The sequence below is a fragment of the Chelmon rostratus genome, chromosome 1, assembly GCF_017976325.1.
Source record: "Chelmon rostratus isolate fCheRos1 chromosome 1, fCheRos1.pri, whole genome shotgun sequence".
Classification (NCBI taxonomy): domain Eukaryota; kingdom Metazoa; phylum Chordata; class Actinopteri; order Chaetodontiformes; family Chaetodontidae; genus Chelmon; species Chelmon rostratus.
Window position 1 is genome coordinate 15589627 of NC_055658.1, and position 23518 is coordinate 15613144.

The following is a 23518-nucleotide window of genomic DNA, read 5'->3' on the forward strand; positions in this document are numbered from 1 at the left end:
CTGATATTTACACTCTCCTCCTTTTTGATAATTAAATGTGCATCATTTTGTTACAGGATTACACAGTACATGCTTTACATAATAGTATAATCCTACATAGCATGGCCGGAGTTAAGTGAGGTAGTCAGTCCCTCACCTGGCCAGCTTTGCTCGCAGCTCAGTGACCTCCAGAGTGAGCTGCAGGTTTATGTCTTCGCACTGAGCCACCGTCCTCAGCAGGCTGCTGTTCTGCTCGCTCAGCTTGCGGTGAGCGTGCTTCAGTTCAGCCACTGTGCCTAACAGGTCTTTTCCGTCACTGAAGCCAAACAAACAGTTAGTGGTGACGTCTGACAACACTCTGATTATAGACATCTAACCAGAAAGCAGTAACTAACCAGGAACACTGGTCGCTCTCTGAGGATGCAGCTTTGCTGTGAGAACCTGAGAAATCCAGCCCTGAAAAGGAAACCAGCTTCAGTGATTTTCCGGCTGATGTGATTAAGACCTTTCTCAGAAGTCTGAACAAAACAGTGACAGCCTACCATTTACAAGCACTTTAGAAGAGTCTGGCCAAGATACATCACTGCCATCCACATCAGTGCTGAAACACAGGAAGAGCCTCAGATTAATTGAAGATTAATCAACAACACACTAGCTGCAGATATATTTACTTAACTGCATAAAATGAAAATCAACATAAAATGGAACATAATTTACTCGAAGTACACAGCAGCTTCTTCCCTGCTTTAATTTCTAGGAATAATCTACATGGACAGTCTTGTTGATGCCTGGAGTGCAGGAGCGGAAGAAGCACTTCATTACACATAAAAGTCCTCAATTCAAAATTATACTAGTAACAGTAAAAGCACAGAAGTATTAATATAAATCTCTTTAGGAGATAAATAAATCTCCTAAATAAATTAGTAAAAAGTGTAATATTGCATTCTGAAATGTGGTGAAGTAGAAGTATAAAATAGCATGAAATGGAAATGCTGAAGTAAAGTACAAGTACCTCAAATACTAGTACTTAGGTAAATGTACTTAGTTACATGGCAGCACTCCCTTCATTTAACTGGCTTCAGTTTCTTGGAGTGATGAACATTCTCTTTAAATGTATTTACATGTTTCATGTTAAATTGCTGTGTAGCCGAAGGGTCACTGTTAACTGTGTTTTCTGATAAATTTGTTAACCTTTTAATTATGTAATATGTTTCCTTTTCTAGTTTCATGATTTCATGCTTGCCTTTTTTATGTTTTCATCTTCTTTTAATACTAGTTTTCTGCGCTCTTGTGTTTCTGATCTGTTTGTTTGTTTGCATTTGCTTTTTGCTTTTTAACTTGTGTTTTTCCCTATAAAGCACTTTGTGACTTAAGAAAGGCTCGAAACAAATAAAGTGTTTATATTGTCATCATAACTTAAATGAATTACATCAAAATCAGGGAGGAAGCAGTGAGCAGTGATTAGTGAGAAAGATGACCTCAATATCAAACATAGACTTGATGGCTGAAAATCAATATTGCACATTGACATTCACCTAAAAATATAGATTTGAAGTGGATTAACAGCTTTACAACTGACAATGCCCATGTTTTATTCTACAGATTGATTACATCGTCTCAGTCTATAAGTGCTGTGCTGAACTTAAAAGTTCTGAATATGATGCTGAATCCCAACCCTACATGACATCCAGCATAACTGTGATCTGTTTTGTCTCACCTGTTCTGGCTGCACTGTGCGATCCACTCCCTCATGGTGGAGTGAAAAGTCTCCCTGCTCACATGTGGGTCCTGACAATCAGGGTCGAGCAGCCGTCGCAGGGCAGCCAGCCGGTCCTGCTCCGGACTTTGAGCCGTCATGTTCTGCAGGTACTGAACGATGGTGGAGGCCAACACCTCTCCTGAAAGACAAGAGAGATGCAGTATCAATGATTCATCTTTCATATGATAATTTTAATGTGTTTTGTTGAACTCAACATAAGCTTGTGTACCTGTGTCGGAGGTGTTACATGTGTTATACATGATGTCAAGGAGTTCATGTTCGGAGAATCCACTCGTGTCTTTATTGTCCTCATCCCTCGTACCACAGCCGGGTGACTCCCACACTAAACATGACAACAATGTTACTGTACATTCATTCACAGGAAGTGAAAGAAGTGAATATACTATGTATGTATTTGTTTAATACTTTGATAAAAGAATAAACTTCAAAACTTACCATCATTGCTGTCAGACATTGTGCTTGTTGCTCCTGTGTCCGCCAGATGTCATGTCCCTACATGTCCTGATATTCTAATAAACATCAAATACGTCTACAATCTACAATCTACAACCTTTACGTCCATTCATTTTGTCTAGATTCACAGTAGTAGTCAAGATAAAAATTAAACCACACATTAAAATCAATGAATATCTAACATGTGAAGTGAAACATCTATGATTTGAATAATCCCTTTCCAGATCTGAAGGTTTTCAATATTTACATGTATGCAGTGGGATCTAATTAGAGGACTACATATCATATATTGTCATCCTGCAATGAGGGAGATACCAAATATTCACAACTAAAATGAATTCTGCATGTGTTAAATATACAGAGATGACAGATTTCCATTAAATATGTTACACACAGGGATTATAAGGTACTTATTTGGTTTGTCTTACAGTTACATAGCCATCAAATATAATTTTAAAAAGGGAAACAACTCAAAAAACACATTCTTACTTCTCAGCATGGGCCAGTTCCTCGATGAAGAAAAACAAGATTGTTAAACACAGCTTTTCATCTTCTCATTTTTCTAGTCTTCCTCTGATTCACTGCGATGGTAGTACAAGAAATCTTCAAGATGCTCTTATGCTTGTGTTCACTGCTTCACATCAAAACCAGCTGACATCCCCTAGCCCCCCGCCCCACCATCCTCCCCCATCACCCCCCACCGCACCCCACTCCTGCCAAAATGCTGCCCTGCAGAGGTCTGTGACAATGGTGCTGTCAATGGATTTCAATTTAACATATCACATGCACATGTCTGTGAAACACATCGTCCACAGTTTGAACTCTGAATTCAGCAAATGAAGAGAGTGAATTTTATCTGGCTGTCTATGTTTGGAAAAGGAAATTATTCTCAGTCCACTAAAAAAAACTCCTACTAGCGCAGCTGCAACGGATGATTCTTTCAATATTCTCTAACTTCTATCTACATAATTAGTTCCGTTTACTGACAACTTGATAGCGAATCCTATTTTTGTTTGCTGAAACCCAATTCTAGACACTAAAAGAGATGCAAAATATATATTTTCATGCAAATATTTTCTTTTTTATTGAGATTCTAACAGTGTACAACCGTATTTTCATCCAAGATCATCGTTTGTTGAACTCCAGCAGGAACAGTTTCATGATCCGTATCAATCTCTCCGGACACAATTTCAGTTGCACCGTCCCTTTGTTTGTTTCCTGTCGGAAGCATGAAGTAGCTACCAATCGAGAACGGGCTGGAGATTTTTATATATTTTTTTAATAAATTTAACTTCAAGTGGATTTTTCCTCAGTCAGGATGTCTCGAGGCTCTATCGAGATCCCTTTACGGGACACAGATGAGGTGAAACTCTTCTAATATGTAAAGTTAATTCACTGTGGATGTTTAGTGAACCTCGCTGTGCTACCCGCCGTGTATGCTAACTCTGGCTAGCGTTAGCTAATGTTCTGTACAACACAGCGGCGCATTCAATGTTAAAGTAGCGTCAGCGTTATAGAAACTTTAGCTATGTGCAAGTCAACCCGAAACGTAAACTGACTAATGTTTATAACAATAAGTATGAAGTACAGAGGTTAGCAAACGCTGTTAACTTAATGTCTGCCCTTGCATCAGAGTCCTATATCAAAGGCTCTGATGCAAGTTAGTAACGTTAGGTCAGTTATTGTGATGTTTTCTGTTACTGAAGCGGTCCACGCTGAATCCACATTGTCTTTTTTCATATTAAAGAACTTGGTGAAATTAACTTCTATCTCTTATTATGTCGGTGGGATTTTAAGATACAACAGCAGCAGCAACAATCTTGACTCTGTAGTGCATCGCTGTGCATTTATTTCAAGTTAAGAAGCCATCAATGTAGTGAAACATCTGGATCTTTACTCATAATAGCAGCTAAAACACTCTATCACACTTGATATCCTTGCCAGGCTGTAGTTTGTGATGCAGTTGCTTGTGTTGCTTTCTACAGAGAGATGTTTATGATATTCAGTCCATCCCCAGTGACATAAACGGGTGGACAAAACATTAGCAACACCTGACCTCTTAGTTTAACAGAAAATAATTCTACAGCCCTCCATATCAACACCTCTCTTAAACTCTAGCAACAAACACCGGGCATTATAACCTTCATTAAGGAAGGATTAATTGCATCAGGGCTGTAGTGTTAGACAGCATAATTTAAGGTAAGTGTACCTAATTAACTGATAATTGAGTGCCAGGTTTTCTGTAAAAGTGGAAAAAATGTGTTTAAATTCCCAGACAGGACAATTTGTTTTGTCTAATTTGGTGAATGTGCTTTACAGAACAAGGTACTTTCTTGTGTTGATGCAAAAGTCATATAAAAGTCAATACTGTAAAGCAGCCATGCACATTAATTGGCACCTGCAGTGGCATAATATACCCAGAGATTTATAACTGCCACAGTATAAATGGTATTGTAAAAACTGACGGTTGGCGCATTGATATAGTCTAACATTGTCTCTTAAATGATACAGGATGGGTTTTGTCAGACGTTGATGCTTAATGGCTTAAATTGAATCTTGCAGGTCATCGAGCTCGATTTTGACCAGCTGCCAGAAGGAGACGAGGTCATCAGTATCCTGAAGCAGGAGCATACACAGCTGCACATATGGATCGCTTTGGCGGTGAGTCAGTGGAGCTACAATGGACAGTTTAATTGTCAAATAATTTATCCTGTTTGCGCAGTTGTAACAGTTTGCACTGTCTTTTTCAGTTGGAGTACTACAAGCAGGGCAAAACGGAGGATTTTGTCAAGCTTTTAGAGGCAGCTCGTATTGATGGAAACCTCGACTACAGAGACCATGAGAAGGACCAGATGACCTGTCTGGACACATTGGCAGCTTACTATGTCCAGCAAGCCCGGAAAGAGAAAAACAAAGATGCCAAGAAAGAGCTCATCACGCAGGCCACGCTTCTCTACACAATGGCAGACAAGATCATCATGTATGATCAGGTAAGTGTGATGATGAGAGAAAACTGCTATGGCTCCACTAATGTTGCACTGGAAGTACAAACATGTTATGCTTTTGGCTCACTCAGAACCATTTGTTGGGAAGAGCCTGTTTCTGCCTGCTGGAAGGAGACAAGATGGACCAGGCCGATGCTCAGTTCCACTTTGTCCTCAATCAGTCCACCAACAACATCCCTGCTTTGCTTGGCAAGATTAATATTAAAATAAGATCTTGTTTTTGAACGCTGGAGTTGGTTTTCTGAAATAATGACATTGTTGTTATTCGACAGGTAAGGCCTGCATCTCCTTCAATAAAAAGGATTACAGAGGAGCACTGGCATATTACAAAAAGGCTCTACGTACAAACCCCGGCTGTCCAGGTAAACATCCTCATAACAGAGCCTTGTATTACTGCTACGACATTATTACTATTTACCACTGCTACTAGAGTCTGGTCAATACAGTGTCTCTTAGAATAAAAAATCTGGCAACGATATATCTGCCAATAGTTGTTTTAACATAGACAAATAAATGAAACTTTTAGGACAATGATCCTTAAAATTTAGTTTTAAAGAGTTAAAAATGCACTGGGCTGAGATGTGACAGAGAGAGCAGAATGAAAATTAACGGTAGTATTTCCAGAAAATAACTAAAATCGCATACAGTTGAATAAATGAAGGGAACACACATGGCTCTACCTAACAATTATTGTCATTACCAATTAATCTATCGATTAATTTTCAAATAACCGTTGCCCGTTCAGCGTATAAATAATCAGAAAATAGAGAAAATGCTCAGCACATCTTCCCAGAGCAGAAGGTCACAATAACCAAAGATATCAGTTTTATATTGTAACAAAATCAAGAAAAGCAGCAAATGTTTACTTTTGAGCGGCTGCACCCAGAGAATGTCTGGCAAATTGCTTGATAACTTATTAATCATTTATATCTATATCAAAATTGTTTTGATTAATCGTTTCCACTGTATGCAGATATACATAAATTTACTGCTGGCAAAACGTCTGTAATATCCTTTTTTTTCCATATCTGAACAAAAGCTAAAACCAGCGTTGATGAAGTAAATATTGGCTGATATATCGCCCGGACTTTATCTCCTCCTGCTGTTGTTGCAGTTCTCATACAAATAGACGTGTTCCAGATTGTTCTTCATCTTTCCTCTGCCTTGTTCGTGTGTCTCTGTCTAGCTGAGGTAAGGTTGGGCATGGGCCACTGTTTTGTCAAGCTCAACAAGCTGGAGAAGGCTCGTTTGGCTTTCGGTCGTGCCCTGGAGCTGAATTCAAAGTGCGTCGGAGCTCTTGTTGGTTTGGCGGTTTTAGAGCTCAACAACAAGGAGGCAGATTCCATCAAGAACGGAGTGCAGCTCCTGTCGCGGGCCTACACCATCGACCCCAGCAACCCCATGGTGCTCAACCACCTCGCCAATCACTTTTTCTTCAAAAAGGTAGTCCAGTAGTTCAGTCATCATTGAAACACAGTCACAAGTCTAAACTGGAGTCTCATTCAACTAGTCACGCCTACGTATTTTCTGTTTACTAACAGGATTACAGTAAAGTGCAGCATCTGGCCCTCCACGCTTTCCATAACACAGAGGTAGAGGCCATGCAGGCTGAGAGCTGCTATCAGTTGGCTCGCTCATTTCATGTGCAGGTAAGGTCCTAACTGATCCTGAGGCAGCACCCTGTTTATTCACTGAGTTATCATTTTACATCTCTGATATCTCTGTTCTCCTTTTCTCTCAGGAGGACTACGACCAAGCGTTTCAGTATTACTACCAGGCCACTCAGTTTGCCTCGTCTACCTTTGTGTTGCCCTTCTTTGGCCTGGGACAGATGTATGTGTATCGCAGAGACAAAGAGAACGCGGCACAGTGCTTTGAAAAGGTTTTAAAGGCCTACCCCAACAACTACGAGACTATGAAAATTCTGGGGTCCCTGTACGCAACATCTGACGATCAGGAAAAGAGAGACATCGCCAAAGTACGCATCCTGTATTATTATTTCATCACGTGCTTATTATGACATTTGCTGATCTGACTTGTATGTCAAATATGTGTCTCAATGATCATTGTTGGAGACGTGCCTCTGTGTTTTCGCCCTAGGGTCATTTGAAGAAGGTGACAGAGCAGTACCCAGATGACGTGGAGGCGTGGATCGAGCTGGCTCAGATACTGGAGCAGACCGATATTCAAGGAGCGCTGTCCGCATATGGCACAGCCACCCGCATCCTGCAGGAGAAGGTGCAGGCCGATGTCCCCCCTGAGATCCTCAACAACCTGGGGGCTCTTCACTTCCGGCTGGGCAACCTTGGAGAGGCCAAGGTAGAGGTTCATGATCATGAACTTAAGCGTATTAAGCATTAATAACGGCGGTATTTCAAGGATGGGTCATGTCTTTTCTTCCACAGAAATACTTTCTTGCATCTCTTGAGCGCGCCAAAGCTGAAGGAGAGCATGACGAGCATTACTACAATGCCATTTCTGTCACCACCTCCTACAATCTGGCCCGCCTGTACGAGGCAATGTGCGAATTCCACGAAGCTGAGAAACTCTACAAAAACATCCTGAGAGAGCACCCGAACTATGTGGACTGTAAGCGTGAAACACTCCACAATAAAAAGCGAGAGCAAGAAATAAATGTTTGTGCTCTGTGAGGAAATGCTTTTATTTTTGGTCTGCAGGTTATTTGCGTCTTGGAGCGATGGCTCGCGATAAGGGAAATTTCTACGAAGCTTCTGATTGGTTCAAAGAGGCCCTGCAGATTAATCAGGTACTTTGTCACCTGTTGTAGTGTTCATCATTCAAATCTGATGTCAAACCCTCTTCAACATTATTTGATCTGTTATCTTCTGTTCGGTGCAGGATCACCCGGATGCCTGGTCCCTGATCGGGAACCTTCACTTGGCCAAACAGGAATGGGGACCAGGTCAAAAGAAGTTTGAGCGTATTCTGAAGCAGCCGTCCACACAGAACGACACCTACTCCATGCTGGCTCTGGGTAACGTGTGGCTGCAGACTCTGCACCAGCCAACCAGAGACCGGGAAAAGGTGCAGACAGTTTTTTGAAATCAATTTTAATAATTTTAAATTTATTTTAAATTTATTTTTTTAATAAACATAAAGAAAGTATGATATAATAGTATGGATCCCCTGGCGATTGGTCAGTGGAGGTGGTCCAAACAGTAACTTCTACTAGATGCAGACCCTGTATAGTAAAATGTGTGTTCACCTGGTGATTATTAAACAAACTTCAGCCTACAAAGCTGGACTTATAAAGGCGTATAAATTCATGTTTTTATGCGTTTGCTCCATATGTTTTAATAAGCCTTTTTTTTAATCAAACTAAAAAAACCTGGCTGTCCAAGCAACCCTATCAAACTAGTCAGTCCCTGTCACTCCATCAGAAAAAGTTCTGGAAAAATTCAACAGGTACTAGGACATTTTAGTGTGTAACAATGCAAAAAAAAAGTCCAGTAGCATCAAAAACCGGTACAGTACAGACCTGCAGCAGCACTGAGAGGCTGTGCCTTCTTCATGGCTCAGTTGTCTACTTGTGCTAACTCATCAGTATAGTTTCCTTGTGTGTGTCATGTGTGTGTGAAGGGAAATAAGAGATCCTCAAATGGAGTAAGAGTGTTTTTGTCTTGACAGGAAAAGAGACACCAGGATCGAGCCCTGGCGATATACAAACAGGTCCTGCGAAATGACTCCAAGAACCTCTACGCTGCCAATGGCATCGGTCTGTTCAGCTGCTTCAGGATTGTTTTTTTATGAGTTCTACTGTACATGGATGAAGTATTAAACATTAATGTCTTGCATCCAGGTGCCGTCCTGGCCCACAAGGGCTACTTCAGAGAGGCTCGTGACGTGTTCGCGCAGGTGAGGGAGGCCACCGCCGACATCAGTGACGTCTGGCTAAATCTGGCTCACATCTACGTGGAACAGAAGCAGTACATCAGCGCCGTGCAGATGGTGAGGGCCTCACTTGTGACGACCGACAAATATCATGGTCTTTGTTGAAGTTTTCGTCTATACAGTTGAGCATTTTAATCTGCTCCACAGTATGAGAACTGCCTGAAGAAATTCTACAAATATCAGAACACTGAGGTGCTGCTGTACCTCGCAAGAGCGCTCTTCAAATGCGGGAAGCTCCAGGAGTGCAAGCAGATGCTGCTGAAGGTAACATGAAGCAAAAATGAAAAGGCTTTTGTTTGATGCTACGTGTGAGTGATCTATAACTGTCCTTTGAATGTGTTTCCAACAAGGCCCGTCACGTGGCGCCCAGCGACACGGTGCTCATGTTCAATGTGGCCCTGGTGCTTCAGAGACTGGCCACTCTCGTGCTGAAGGACGAGAAGAGCAACTTGAAGGCTGTGCTCAGCGCTGTCAAAGAGCTTGAACTGGCTCACAGGTACTGCTGTTAGACTTGACTTACGCCTCCTCTGCCCAGTCCGATCCTCTGGCTGCCTCTGTCTAATCCTGGAATTTCATCTTCACCCTCCTCCTCATCACACAGGTATTTCAGCTACCTCAGCAAGGCCGGAGACAAGATGAGGTTTGACCTCGCTCTTGCTGCGTCTGAGGCCAGGTCAGTCTTCATTTATTCTCATCACAGTATAATACACGCTGAGGGTTTCAGTTTGTTTTCAACAGTTTTTCTAGACGTGTTTTTATTGAGTTTTGGTTTTAACCACTCCTGAAGAGACATTTTAACAAGTTATAGAAAAACAGGGTCACAACATTACATTACGCCGGCTTTCCATAGATCACTATGGAAAGTCATTTGCATTTATCAAAGCTTCAAGTTCACAGTTCTCTCCAAGAATATAATGAAAGGACTCCAAACCTCATGGAATTTTGGAAATTTGTTTTTCATTGTGTTTGTTAACTTTTCATGGACAAAGTGTGCAGGCAGCTCTTTAAGACCAACAGAAGAGCTTTTTACAACCTTACAGCAAACGAGATCAAGCGTCTTGTTTGTAGTAGACAGGAATTTATCATTTTCTTCTCTTTGCTGTTTAATCGTGTGGGTACGAGAGTATAAAGTTTAGGGCAATCAGGGACTGGATGTAAGGTTATTTGAGAGACACATTTTGTTTTTTGTTTTTTTATGGAAACACTTATGTTTTTCAATAGAACTGGTGCCAGTGGTTCCACCCATACTGGCTTACCGCAAATACAGTTTGAGCTTTACAGATATTAAATGTTTTTCTTTCAGATCTTCATACTGAGAAAATACAATTTCACCATCAGCGCTGGCTCTGAGTAGTTACTGTGTTTTTTATATGGGGCTTGTGCTGGAGTTGTATTCATTCAGTGCAGGTCGTAACATAACTGGGGGCTTGGATGTGTTGTGGGATTGCAGGCAGTGCTCCGACCTGCTGAGTCAGGCTCAGTACCATGTGGCGAGAGCAAGAAAGCAGGATGAGGAGGAGAAGGAGCTTCGGGCCAAGCAAGAGCAGGAGAGGGACTTGCTGCGTCAGCAGTTGTTGAAAGAACAGGTACTTATGGTGCTTTCGCTGCATTTGGAACCGTAAAACTTTTTGGTTTTCCTAGCTTCACCATGACTGGGTTTTATATTTAGCTACATTAAAGTGCTTCTCATTAATTGGTCGGCTTGTCACCCTCAAACCTCGTTAGGAGGAAAAGCGGAACAGAGAGGTGGAGGAACAGAAGAAGCTCCTGGAGCAGAGAGCGCTGTACGTGGAGAAGACCAAGAACCTGCTCACCTTCGCCGAGGGATCAAAGGAAATGGCCAAAGAGAAGAAGAAGGGGAGCGGTGGAGGTGGAGGACGTGTGAGTGTCAGCACTGATAGCAAACACGTGTTGCAGCCTCTGAATAAATGCAGCGTGCATGACGTTTCTTTTTTTTATTTAACTCTAAGCGTAAGAAAGGAGGTGACATGGATGAGTTTGTCAACGACGACTCTGACGAGGAGCTGCCACTGAAGAAGAAGAAGAAGAGAAGGGGCGGCAGCGGCAGCGAGCAGGAGGAGGGCGAGGACGGAGAGAAGAAGTCACGCAAGAAGAGGAGGAGGTGAGGCTGCTGCACTGTCGTTCATTTCGACTGCTGAGTAAAGCACATAAGATACTCAGAGCGAATGTCCTGAATTTCAGATCTGCTAAAGGAGATGACAGTGATGATGAGGAAGGCGCATCACGACCCAAGAAGCAGCGTAAACCCAAAGAACGCAAGAAGTTTGAAAAGGTGCTTTTGAGTTTTCTTTGCTGTTCTTCTGTCGTGATGAATGTTCTCAAAGTCCTTTTTAAATATGCTTTCAGGCCTAATTTCACTCAGTTTTTGTCACGTTTAGCCCCAGCCTGAGCGTCTGCCACCGTCTCTCAAAGGAAAGATCAAGTCTAAGGCTATCATCTCCTCGTCTGAGTCTTCTTCAGATGAAGATGGGCTGAAAATAGCAGAAGACAGGTAAAGGCAATAACTAGTAACTGAGAGTGCTGAGTGGATGAGTAGAAATCTGACGTGTGCACTTTCTCCCATGTAGACACCAAAAAGACAGCGGGTCGGGATCTGACGACGAGGGCGGCCACACAAAGCGCATTGCGTCCGACAGCGAGTCGGATGGAGGTAGGAACCGCTCTGGCAGCGAGGCGGGCAGCCCTCGGCGCTCCGCGGGCTCCGAGGATGACGACTCTGGCAGCGACCGTCCAGTGAAGAAGAGGAGGGTGCAGCGGCAGTCTGACTCGGAGCAGTCAGACAACGAGAGTAAGAGAAGTCGGTCGGGATCAGACGACGAGTCCCGGCCCGGTTCGCCCGTTGCAGCTTCCGACCGAGGATCATACAGAGCATCTGAACCGGGGTCAGACAACGAGGCCTCCCCACGGCGTTCTGACAACGGCTCTGAACCCGAAGGCTCCAACAACGAGGACGATGACAGCGATTAAATCTTCCTCACAGACTGGTCCGATATAATGCTGAGAAAACTCTCCACATCTATGTCTTTTTTTCTATTAAAAGCAGGTATTTCTGTCCATATATCTTGGGATTAGCCTAGAGAAGTGTAGTTTTGTTTCAATACAGCATCATGGTTTGTTCCTCATGTTATGTGGAAATGTTTTTTCCACAGATGCTATGTTTTGTTTATGAGATCAAAAGGTTTGAAGTGAACTAAAAGGTGTAAACATCTATTTTCTATCTCGAATGGTCAGACAAGACACTGACCCAAAAATGGAAAGATGCTTCAACAAAATTTAAAATAAAAAGAGCAAAGACGTGAAAGACGTGCAACCTCTGCTCCTGTATCAGTGTTATTGACCCAGAAGTAAAATGCTGTCCACTCAAGAGTTTTGCATATATCATAATTCTTCTTTTGTGTCCGTCCTTTTGTGAAAGTAAAAAAGCTTCATTAACTTCATCAACAAACTTAAATGATCGTGTGTCCTGTGTTGTCTAATAATTGCAAACAATCCCAAAGTTAATATATGTATTGATTCCAGTCTGCAACTAATTGAAAACTGCCGCAGTTGGCTGTTAGGAGTGTAAACACCCAACTCAATATATCAATATGGATTCCCGACAAATAAAATCAGGTTTTGATGATATAGATCAAACAAGTAATGTCCCTCCCAACCCACAATTCTTTAAATTACTTTATAGTTATATCTCAGTGTGTACTGACAGGATGTTATGCAGTGATTTATCATTTCTGTTCCCTCTTAAGTTCAAATGAGCTCCATGTTCTGCACCTATTTGGAGCCAAGCAGATTTTCTGTTGTCTTTATTCCATCCTACCAAATCATACAAACCAAAAAATGGTCATGTACAATGTGCTCCATTTCTTGCTTCTGAAATGTAGTTTTGTACTAAGTCAGCCCATCTGATGAACACCCCCCAAACAACTTAGTAAATCATAAAGTTTCAAAATGCACTAACACTAGAAAACAGCACAAATATAGTTGTGATACCCGAAACCAAGTAGTTAGTCATGATTTGTCCTAAGTTTCAAGACAGCAAAGTAAAAACTAGATAAATCCAGGGGGACAAAATGCTCAGACAATGAAATGAACCGTTAAACTTTATTCAAGGTTGATCTGTAGTTGTACACTCAACTTCCTGCACATAACATTACAGTGACACTCCAGAAGAAAGTTAGCGTGTACACATACAGTGCATTCTTTATAATTTCATGAAGATATAAAGACCATTTAAAAACTTGACAAATATGGCAAACCGACGTAAAATTTCCACACATGGTGGTGAACAACTGTAGCACAGGAAACTAAGCTTTGGCTGCCTCAATATTAACACCGAGACATTCAAGTATAGTCCGAGATACGTTAGAGGTATATCCATATGAATTGATAAATTAAAAAAAGGCCACACAGAGATTCATTCCTAACAGCATAAAAATTTTGTACATAAAAAAAGTTCTTGATTCATTAAACTAAATGTGGATAACTGAAATCACACTGTGCAAACAAAACAGGCCATTATTGTAAATCCAGATTAAGAATCTTCAGACAAAATGGTCTGCATTCAAGCACAAGAAAACCATAATTATGGCAGCCAAAAACTGCAACTAAGGATTGTTTCAACAAATCAAGGAAAGTGTATCTCACTATTGCAACGACTCATGATGTTGAGCAAAGTGCATCTAAAAACTGATTAACAAATGCAGATAAAATGGTGAGAAAAGTCTCTTGGTGATAAGTCTTTTCTCTTTTGTAAACAGTTTTTAAAGTTAATAGTTATGGCAGCACTTGGTGACTCCTACCAGATGTAACAGGTGATAAAATGGGTCAGACTTTGGTGCTGGGACAGTTTCCTGCACAATACTGCCATTAAAGAAAACATAACCCGAGATGATAGAAATGTAAAAAACTTTTGCTGTAGGACATCAAATAAGATTGAAAATTAGGCATTACTACAATAAGAGGGTGGTGATGCTGGCTTGATCTGGCAAAACCGTTCATAGTGGAGCGAATTGTAACAGTGGTTGGAAAGTATGAACAAGAGGCGAGGGAAGGAGGGGTTGAGAGGGAGATGGGCTTATGAGGAAAAATAAAAAAAAATGAAGAAAAGCTTAAAAAAAAATTAAATCTTTCATTGCATCCTGATAACACATGGCTTTGGCCTGTTCCTCAATAATCTTCACCCTCTGACTCCTCTTCTTCTGCGGTCTCCAGCCAGGTCAGCCACTGGTTCACCTGCACCATAAACACAAGATCTCTGTGAGGCCAAAATATTTATGATGAACCAAATCAACACATGCATAGCTGTGGGTCGTATCCTGGTTTTGATCTCTGGGATGCTTACATGGAACAGAGAAACCTGGTTATTCATACACATCAGAACAGTAACTAGGTTTCTGTGTGCATGTGTGTCTTGACTCCTCAAAATCTCAGCCAGTAATTTCTCTAACAAGAGAACAGTTACAGACCTGCCAGTGTCTGATTTTTATTTTATTTTTTATTTCTTTATATCCACTATTCCAAAACCAAAAGATGTTTACATGGACATTTCCACTAAAAACCTGAGCATAACCAGGATACCAGTGAATGAGAAAGTAACAAAGAAAGAAACAACAATACTTATTAGCAATGTACATAAAATTACCTGAAATAATGCTTTCCCCTTCCCTGGATACTCTTGGGTTACATCTTCTTTCCATGAAAGGAAGGCTTCTTCTTCAATGATTTCCATGTCATAAAAGTTTACAAAGTAGCGCAGCAACATGCCTGGGAAAGAGAATAACCGTAATGTTTAACACCATCCATGGCCTGGGCCTAAGCTGCAACACAGAACACTAAATATGTATATGTACCTTTGGGGAAACCCTTGGCATTGCAGTGGACCTGCAGGGCGTACATCGCACTGACTTGCAGGTCAATGCGATCATGAAGGAACTTCTGCATCACTGGCTTGAAAGACAGCAGAAGTTGCTTCTCCTCATCCAGCTGGTCTTTACTGGGCGCTGCCAGCTGCTCTTCATCGTCATCAGGGTTGATCTCATAAGCAATGTACTGCAGGAAACTGCCAGACAAGATGACAATCATTAAAATACATGAAAGGCAATACATATGGTTTGGGGTTAGACTGACCAACAAAGCAGCATCAAGGATTGATTTCACCATTAGAAACATTGTCCACTGCGGTACCTGGTCATGAGGATGTTGACAAAGCCTTTGTCAGTGTGGAGTTTAGGTGAGATGTTGTCTTTGATCCACTTGTAGATGGACTGTGGAGAAGGATCTACTTTGATCTGTTTCAGCAGCTCCTTTTCCAGTTTCATAAGTGGGAACAAAAAGCTGAGACCTTTGCCCTCCAGAATCTCCAGCATCCGGTCCTTATTCTGGTCAATTTCTGCAGGAGAATAAGACAATCGTCAGTAGTAGCAAAAGACTGATACTTAAAAATGCATGTGTGGTCAGAATGTGTGGTCAGAGTGGGTTTGGACATACCAGGTAGCATCTTCTGCATGTTGACCTTGCTCTGTTGGAACAGGTCAGCCAGCCAATCACGGTCCTTCAGTTTGACCATCTGCTGCAGGCAGAGCAAGAACAGTGGGAAATGTGCACCATTCTCCAGCTGATGGGCCAAATCTGCAATGCTGAGCAGGTCAGCAATGATGGCGCGTGCTGCAAACTGTGCCAGGTAGGACTTCACCAGTGGGACTTCTTCCCCGATCTTGTGACTCTGGTCCAGAACAATCAAAAAGGCCTATCAAATAAAAAGAGAACGGTTAGTGTTGAACAACTGCTTCATGTTCAGATGGTAAAAAGATATATTCTGGGTATTATACATTCTGATGTCTGACTTAAAAAAGACTAACCTGCATTAGGTTGTCGCCTGTTACAATGCCTTCGGTGCAGAGTGTATGGATGAGGCTGCTTGCGTGCTCCTTATCCTCATCTGAACGATCAAGAGAAAAGACCACGATCTTGTTCAGCATCTCGGACAGGAAGTGCTTTGGAGCCTTCATCTCTCTTGCTGCATTCACTGCCTCATCCATGTTCTTGTTGTTCAGGTAATCTGCCACCAGCGTCTCCTAAAAAAGGAAAGGGCAGTCAGATACAGCATGATAGACACACCGTATATTGTGCATGAAGGAAGCACGGGCTGAGACAAACTTACTGTCATTTTGCACAACTCTTCTTTGGTAGGAGGAGCTTTTTTTGTGGACTTCGCTGGTTTTTCCTGAATTGGAGGAGGATTGATTTTCAGGCCAAGCTGTGGAGACTGAACAAAGAAAGCCAAATGAATATATTTTCCCTGGAGCCTGTGATTACCATATCAGTTCAACAGGTTTGTTTTAAATGTGAAAATGTTACCTGTCCAAGTGATGAACCTTGGCCAGGAATCATAGTCATCGGTGGCTGCAGCTTCGGCGCTTGTTTTTTGTTCAAGATGAAGGACTGTGCTGGCCTCAGGCTGATCTAGATGGGTGAAGATATCAAATTTATAAAAATACCACATCTTTAGATTATCATTCCACATTTGACTGAAGACATTTTACATAACAGAAACAATAGGATCCATTTAAATAGAGCATGCAAAACACAAGAAGCCGAACATAATGTGGCCTTGGTGACAAACATAATGTTTATTAATTCAAGAGCTTGTACCTCATCAGCATTGACCTTCCCTTTCTTGCTGAAACGTGGAGCCATATCCTTTGACTGCATCTGCACCAAGTGATTCTGTTTGTGGCTGAAAACTGGTGAATTCTGCCCCTTTGAAAGAGATTTCACAGATTTATAGTGAGGAATGACAATTCACCATTAGAAAATACTGAACAACTTAACTGTAGATGTACTACACATACCTGGTTTGGTTTTATGAATGGTTTTGTTCCTGCTTCAAACTGAGGCTGGTGTGAACTGTTGCCGTTTACAATATGGCCATTGTAGTGCGGGTTTGTGCGATGACGTCCCATGGTAGGGGAATAATGGTCCTGAATGACTCCTGGACCTGTGCCTATGCCACTTCCTACCCAAAACAAGACAACATTAAAACATTAAAAAGAGTGGATCAAACCTTGTTAGTGCAGCAAAACGATGTGTAACTCTCTCTTTGTTCCTAGGAGGAAAAAGATGCGACATACCAGGCATTTGTCCAAACATATCAGCCAGCCCACCAAGAGTTTCCCTGTCAAACTTGATCCTTGTTGGCAGGAAGGAGGAGTTTTCCATGAAGAAGTCATTCCTCATTGCATCAGATGGAGGTGGAATAAAAACACCTAAATCCTGCAACACACAGTCAGAATCTAAGGATACGGGTAGACTATGGACTACAAGACCTGTACACTAATATTACTGAACAGCTCAGTAAGTACTTGGCACCATGAATCATTCTACACAGACAGTGGATATGGTAGACTAACCTTTACTGCGTCCTGGCGAACTTGGCTGATCGTCTTTGGTCCGTTGTCAACATGAGCTTTGCGAGGCGACCAGTTGTTGTCTCGCAGCTCAACCGTATTCTGCAGCAGGAAACGAATCCTAGCTGGCAGCTCCTTGTTTGTCGTTAAGGATCGCATGCGGCCAAAGTACTGATCCATCAAAGACTGGAATGAGAACAGATTTGTTAGCAAGTGGAACAAAGGGGGTTTAAGACAGGACTATTACTCGGCTGTTTACCTCATGCTCACCTTAGCCTTTTCATGATCAAGTTTAGGTCCCACCGTTCTCATTATCTGACAGAGGCATTCCAAATCTTCACCCATATCCTTAAGTTGGACTTTCTTCTTCTTATCCAAAAGCTTAAAAAGAAAGGAGACACAATCAAAATCTACTTCAACTTCTTCCACATCTTCTGACCTGACTTAAGGACAGTAAAGTGCCAGGATGCTTCCAGAGTGGCAGTTTAATCTGATTTTGGGACCACACAGGTTAAGAGGACAAAAAAAAAAAAAAAGAAACCCATGAGTGCACCAAACCATGTAAATGTCTTTCAACAGAACTTACTGTTTTGATGCACTTGTGAAGGATAGATTCGTGGATAAGGTTGAGTTTGCCAAGTTCCCCAATGAATTTGATGTTGCCCAGCATTTTGATCTTCGCAATGGCACGCTGCTCCTCCTCCTCAGAGGTGAGTGGGCCCTCATGTTTCTCAAAGACTGCAGAGGGGAAAAGAAAATAAAATTGAAAAATAAGGAACAATTAATGCAAGACATGACATTTTTAAACTAGCGACATGTATCTAACGCAGTCCACTTACTTTCAACATTTCTGGTGCGGTTCTCAAACTCATCTTGAAGCTTGGATATCAGAAGCCTTCTGAAGGTCTGTAAAGCAGAATTTGTTCAAAATCCAGACAGAAAATAGCAGAGAGAAGTGAGACCATATTCTTAACAAAAAACTAATTAAAAACCTCTTACACTATTCTGCTTTTGTGTTCCTTGATTTTCTGTTGACGGGTCTTCAAAGTTTGGTGCATCCTCTGCCAAGCGTAGACATAGTTGAGCGTATAACTGGCTATACTTGGGCTCCTCAAGGGCTTTGTCTACAATCTTAAAGAAAAAGAAATACAAAATCACTTAAGTGCCAGTTGGCTATAGGGATAACACATGAGGACAGCTGAGAGTATGAGAACACTCACCAACAAGATGATTCCTTTCAAGACAAGTTTTGAATCTACACCCACATTGAGGAGCTCCAGGCATAGTTTGTCAAACTTCTCAGGAGTCAGCTTATTAAGTATGCTAATGAAGAGGAGGAAGGAGAAGAACAACATAGCAAAACCACCATCATATTCAGGTCTTGGCATACAATTTAGTACCATGTAAGAATTTTAGATGATCTGTGTAACCGAAGTAAATTTGGTTTAAAATGGAAACTTACCCTCTCACTTTTCTGAAGATTGCATCATTTTGCCCTTTCTCGTTATAGGAGTTGGCATCTCGTCTAGTGCTTCGAGAGGGTACCCATCTCTGAACGCCAGAACCTGGGGGTTTCCCCAGGAACTCGCTGTAATGAACACAAAACACAGCAAATGTTACAATACATAAATATATATTGGGTAAACACAACCTTATGTCACAGGAATCTAGCCCTGATCCATGGCGATTGGGTTAAGAGGACCCCAACATACCTTGCAGCAATGCCACTAAACTAACACTTCAATCTGTTCTCAAATCAGATTTTTATATATCACTATGCAGGAGTGAGCGTGGGGGAGAAAAGCAAGTTTTTTCAGAGACATATACATACATATATATCTATATATACATAAAAAGAAGCCACTTCTTAGCTTTTACACATGCACTCAAACCTTTAACATCTAGACTCCAGGAGGAGCTGCATGTGAAAAAGCAAATGTCCCAATCAGTGGGACATTAAACAGACCTTGCCCTGCAAGCCCCTTCACATTAAGTCTGCATTATGACCCATTGAGCTCATGTGTGAATAGAGCCGATCATTGTCCAGAGCATTCACAGTTCGCAAGTGGCCGTGTTGATGACGTTGTGTAGCTGCTCTGTGCTCTTTTCTGCCTGCCACTATACTGCTTTCGACTCTTTTGTTAAGATTGCAGATACGGCCAATTGTATGTAAGGACTGATAAACCCATAATTATCATTATAGATAGATCCTCCTCCTCCTGCACACTCCAGTAGGTGACAATGCATCTGACACGGACAGTCTGCTGTTGTGTGCTACATGTGTGAAAGGGCAACTCCAGACAATTTGAGTCAGTATGAGAAATGGCTAGAGACACCGCTTTTCCCCAAATGTGTTGACGTAAAAGGAGAATATGTATGTGGGAATGCACATATAGAACAGTTCCAATGTGAATTTAAAAAGAAATAAAGACTGGTGTCTAGGTGTTCAATGTGAAAGGAAAACTTGAAAAATCACCTGTTGCCGACAGTCTTGGGATAGTGCTGAGGTGCACCCCCACCTCCTCCCCCCACACTGTGATACAAAAAAAAAAAAAGGAAAAAGGTTTTAACTTAACAGAAGGAAATGTGAGCCTAAGCCTTTATGTGAGTTGCTGGAGAGGGTTATCAGTATAAATAGGTCAAGTGTGATATGGCAACATTTATTACCTGAAACGAGAAGGACCCCCTGGTGCAACGACACTCTCCACTTTGGCGGCTTGACAAAGAATATCTGAAAAGAATGATGTTCTGGAAGTAGGGCAGGAAAGAGCGACCTGTGGGCAGAGCCAGATAAACAGTGACAAATTAGCTGACAGCTAAGGCCTGTAAAATGAAGACAAACACACATTTAAAGGGTCATCACGCACATCACAAACAAGCGATGACAATATCTCACATAGCAGGTGTCATTTTTATCAACTGTGTGGAGATTCAAGCCAAATTGCTAAGCACATGAGCAGGAACACGTGTCCGCATAGGTGGATGTGAAACTCGGACGGTGCTAGCCTAGCACAGTGATGCTAGCATATTACGTTAATGGTATTGTGTCGACGTCCATTTCCCGATCGCTGTGCTTTTCACAACCATCCGTCTTCTGGGACTTCTAACCACAAATTCACGTTAACCCAGTTTAAGATACCCAAGATCATCTTGTTTAACGTAAACCTGATCCAAATCACGGAGGGCAGCGCTAATTTACAGGAATACGAGATGTCGACACAAAACACGGATTAACTAAGATTTCATGAGCCTTGACAGAATCATCCTGAGCCAACGTTACAGCAATTTTAGCCAAATACATTCTGAATAATATTAAATTAATGGCAAAATGCAGTCCTACGTGTGTGATTCCTACTCACATTCCCCAATTATCAGATTAACGAAAAAAACCTTGCATTCGTAATCTCTAGTCTTTCAATGTTATATACCCTTTTTCTTTTTGGTCAACCAACCAATCTGAATGAATTCAGGTCTAAAGGACTTCGTTGTAGACCAGAAGAAATCACATCAGCTGATTTTATGAGGTCTTTGTTCACGCACCGGATGTCCACTCAGCGACATCTTGACGGGTTTTTGTTCTGTAGGCCGCCGGCAAGCTAACAGCTAACATGCTGTAAACAACCCTCGGAAACCAGTCCAGGTTTTTCCTGATCATAAAACCAGTTCGACTTATCTTTTCTATGTCACCAAGGTCAGCTAACGCTTGAACATCCACATTTGTAATCACATGCTCAACCTAAGACGAACTTCTAACCAGACCGGTCGGTTAACTTTAAATGCTAGCTAACGTTAGCATAGTCAGACAAGGGAAACACCGACACATCTTACCTTTACAAAAGGGACGTCAGTGTAGTTGTTGTTTTGTCAACAAAGAGATAAAAATAAATAAACACAGAGTATAAAAGAGCTGAAAATTTCGTGTTACAACCTCGAAGGTTTAGCAATATTACTACAACAGTAAAAAAAAACTAAAACACAACGGATCAGCGGCGGCAGCTACCGGCTTCAGCGACGAAATTATGCTGACTGTCCCTCTACGTCATCCTGAGGCCGCTTTTTGTATGGAGGCTGTCTCTAGCGTCATCATCCCACCCTGACAACGTCACGTACAGAAAAAAACTCCTGAACATTTCGCAATCCATTTTTCTCAGAACAACATGCCCAAAGGCTTTTCTTCTCTCTTTTATCTGGACACATGCAGGGACACATGCAGGGACAAATCAAGGATTACTGACCACGGAAGATGAATCTGTGTATATGTGACTCCAGTATAACTGATTTTTGACACTTGATTCACTTCTATCTCTTGTGTGCTCTTTCTCGCGTCTCATTTCCTGTGTCACTTTTCTTAGAGTTGGACACAGAGGAAACATTGGAAGCTCATTTTCGGCAGGTAAAGAAGTATGTAGATGAAAAAGTGTTTTGCTTTATGAGAAGGTGATTCCAAATTTCGTCTTGGTATCTCATAATATTGACTTTTCCTCTCCCAATTGTGACTTTTCATTTTAAAGTGTTTTGTCTTATAATTTTAAGTCAAAATTATGAAATGAAAATTGTATTATCCCATGCTTTTGACTTTCATTTCATAATTTTCCCTTTCAATGAGGATTTTTATTTTTTGTTGGAAATGGTCTTCCATAGGAAAGAGACCTCCACCACAGCAGAACAAGATTGATTGGACTAAATTCACCAGTGAGACTTTATTGATCGTCTCAGGGAGACTCAATTTACTTGCCATCCTCTACAGTGATGTCCAAGCACAGAGTTAGCTACAGGGCATGAACTCGGGAGCCAGTAGGGATTCAGTGTTTTTACTCAAGGATGCTTTGGGCAGAGGATCAATGGCTGTTGACATACGACTATAAACTTTTCAGTTGAGAAAAACTACAATCTGTAACCCCACATATCTTATGTACCAGTGAGGAGTCGGATGCTGAATCTACTGTAACATGCATACATGATTAATACATGTACATTTAGCTACTGAGTTTACAGGCTGATTTCACACTCATGCTTCCTGCTTCTGCCCATTAGTGTGGGAACACAAAGAGTCAGCTATTTCAACACGTACTGGCTGCATTTGCATGAAACTGTCACAGATATTAGTGTTCCCCAGAGGATCCCTAATCATTATAGTGACAACCTGACCTTTCACAAAACTAATGGCAAAATTAACATGAAATCTGTACTTGGTACTCATGGCCTCCAGAGGATGGATTCTAATGTTTATGGTGACCACCTGACCTTTCCTGTAGCGCCGCCATTATGACAAAATGTCATCCTATTTCCCCTTCCTTCGCAACAAGTTTTTCTAGACTTTTCAGACTCTGCTTTCAGAGGACGGTGTAAAATCTGAATCTGATGTACATCTACAATGGAGTACAGCGTGGGGTGTAACAGTTCTGCGCTCATGTTGACTTGTCACGGTGAGTCACTTCCTCCATCTGCCAGTAAGTGACTACTGGGCGAGACCAGACTGGTGACGCCTCTTTGAGGCTCCGGTTACACTGTGCCACTTCTCATGCATGATAAGCTGTCATGATAATGGATATAATTCAGATAAGACATATTAAAAGAGTTTGACAAAGTTTGTTTCTGGAGCATATTGAACTTTTATAGCACAGATGAGTAACTGTAGGCAGTATTAAGTCTACACAGTTGATGATAAGTTCAAACTGTGAGCCAGTGCGTTTCCACTGGCTTGTTGTGACATGGTTAAACCTGCATTGTCAGTGTGTCTGGAACTCTTTGTGCTGACATTATGTTTGGTGGTAAAATATCTGTGCTTTGTACAAACAGGACTCTGATGTGAAGTACACAATGGACAACATACTTGAGACCTCTTACTTATATTAACTTGTCTTAGATTAGCTATTTCCATCCTTTTTGGTATTGTGACCCTTTCAAGTGAAGCAGTGTTTCCTTGTGACCCCTAATCATAGACTGCATATGTGAGAATTGCAAGC

At 41.6% G+C, this 23518-nt stretch overlaps 3 protein-coding genes across 3 annotated transcripts in view; 1 reads left to right on the top strand and 2 right to left on the bottom strand.

Moving 5' to 3' along the window:
- mrvi1 (murine retrovirus integration site 1 homolog) overlaps positions 1-2213 on the bottom strand; it is a 54109-nt gene extending 51896 nt beyond the window's left edge. The window contains exons 1-4 of the mRNA XM_041939850.1: positions 2195-2213; positions 1968-2081; positions 1697-1877; positions 137-295 (exon numbers count right to left, since the gene is read on the bottom strand). Of these exons, the coding sequence (XP_041795784.1) occupies positions 137-295; positions 1697-1877; positions 1968-2081; positions 2195-2213 (473 nt within the window). The remainder of the gene's footprint in view (positions 1-136; positions 296-1696; positions 1878-1967; positions 2082-2194) is intronic.
- A 1224-nt stretch (positions 2214-3437) lies between these two features.
- Positions 3438-12683, top strand: ctr9 (CTR9 homolog, Paf1/RNA polymerase II complex component). The gene is made up of 23 exons (XM_041934151.1): positions 3438-3575; positions 4775-4873; positions 4963-5202; positions 5289-5406; positions 5490-5579; positions 6404-6660; positions 6759-6866; positions 6959-7195; positions 7318-7536; positions 7623-7806; positions 7896-7984; positions 8077-8262; positions 8866-8953; positions 9038-9186; positions 9277-9393; positions 9480-9625; positions 9731-9802; positions 10580-10715; positions 10855-11010; positions 11100-11251; positions 11332-11422; positions 11529-11641; positions 11718-12683. Exons 1-23 carry the CDS (start codon positions 3531-3533, stop codon positions 12115-12117), a joined length of 3492 nt encoding a protein of 1163 aa, XP_041790085.1. The 5' UTR covers positions 3438-3530; the 3' UTR covers positions 12118-12683.
- Positions 12684-13229: 546 nt separating this feature from the next.
- eif4g2a (eukaryotic translation initiation factor 4, gamma 2a) lies at positions 13230-21413 on the bottom strand (the record flags this gene model as incomplete). Its single annotated transcript, XM_041939862.1, has 21 exons — positions 13230-14379; positions 14789-14910; positions 14997-15205; positions 15331-15535; positions 15634-15892; positions 16005-16220; positions 16307-16411; positions 16504-16608; positions 16798-16905; positions 16998-17161; positions 17277-17418; positions 17556-17738; positions 17823-17933; positions 18139-18290; positions 18392-18458; positions 18552-18683; positions 18773-18875; positions 19015-19140; positions 20029-20085; positions 20220-20326; positions 21381-21413. Coding segments are annotated over 21 exons (2772 nt in total), but the record flags the coding sequence as incomplete, so codon positions are not given.
- Positions 21414-23518: the final 2105 nt, after the last annotated feature.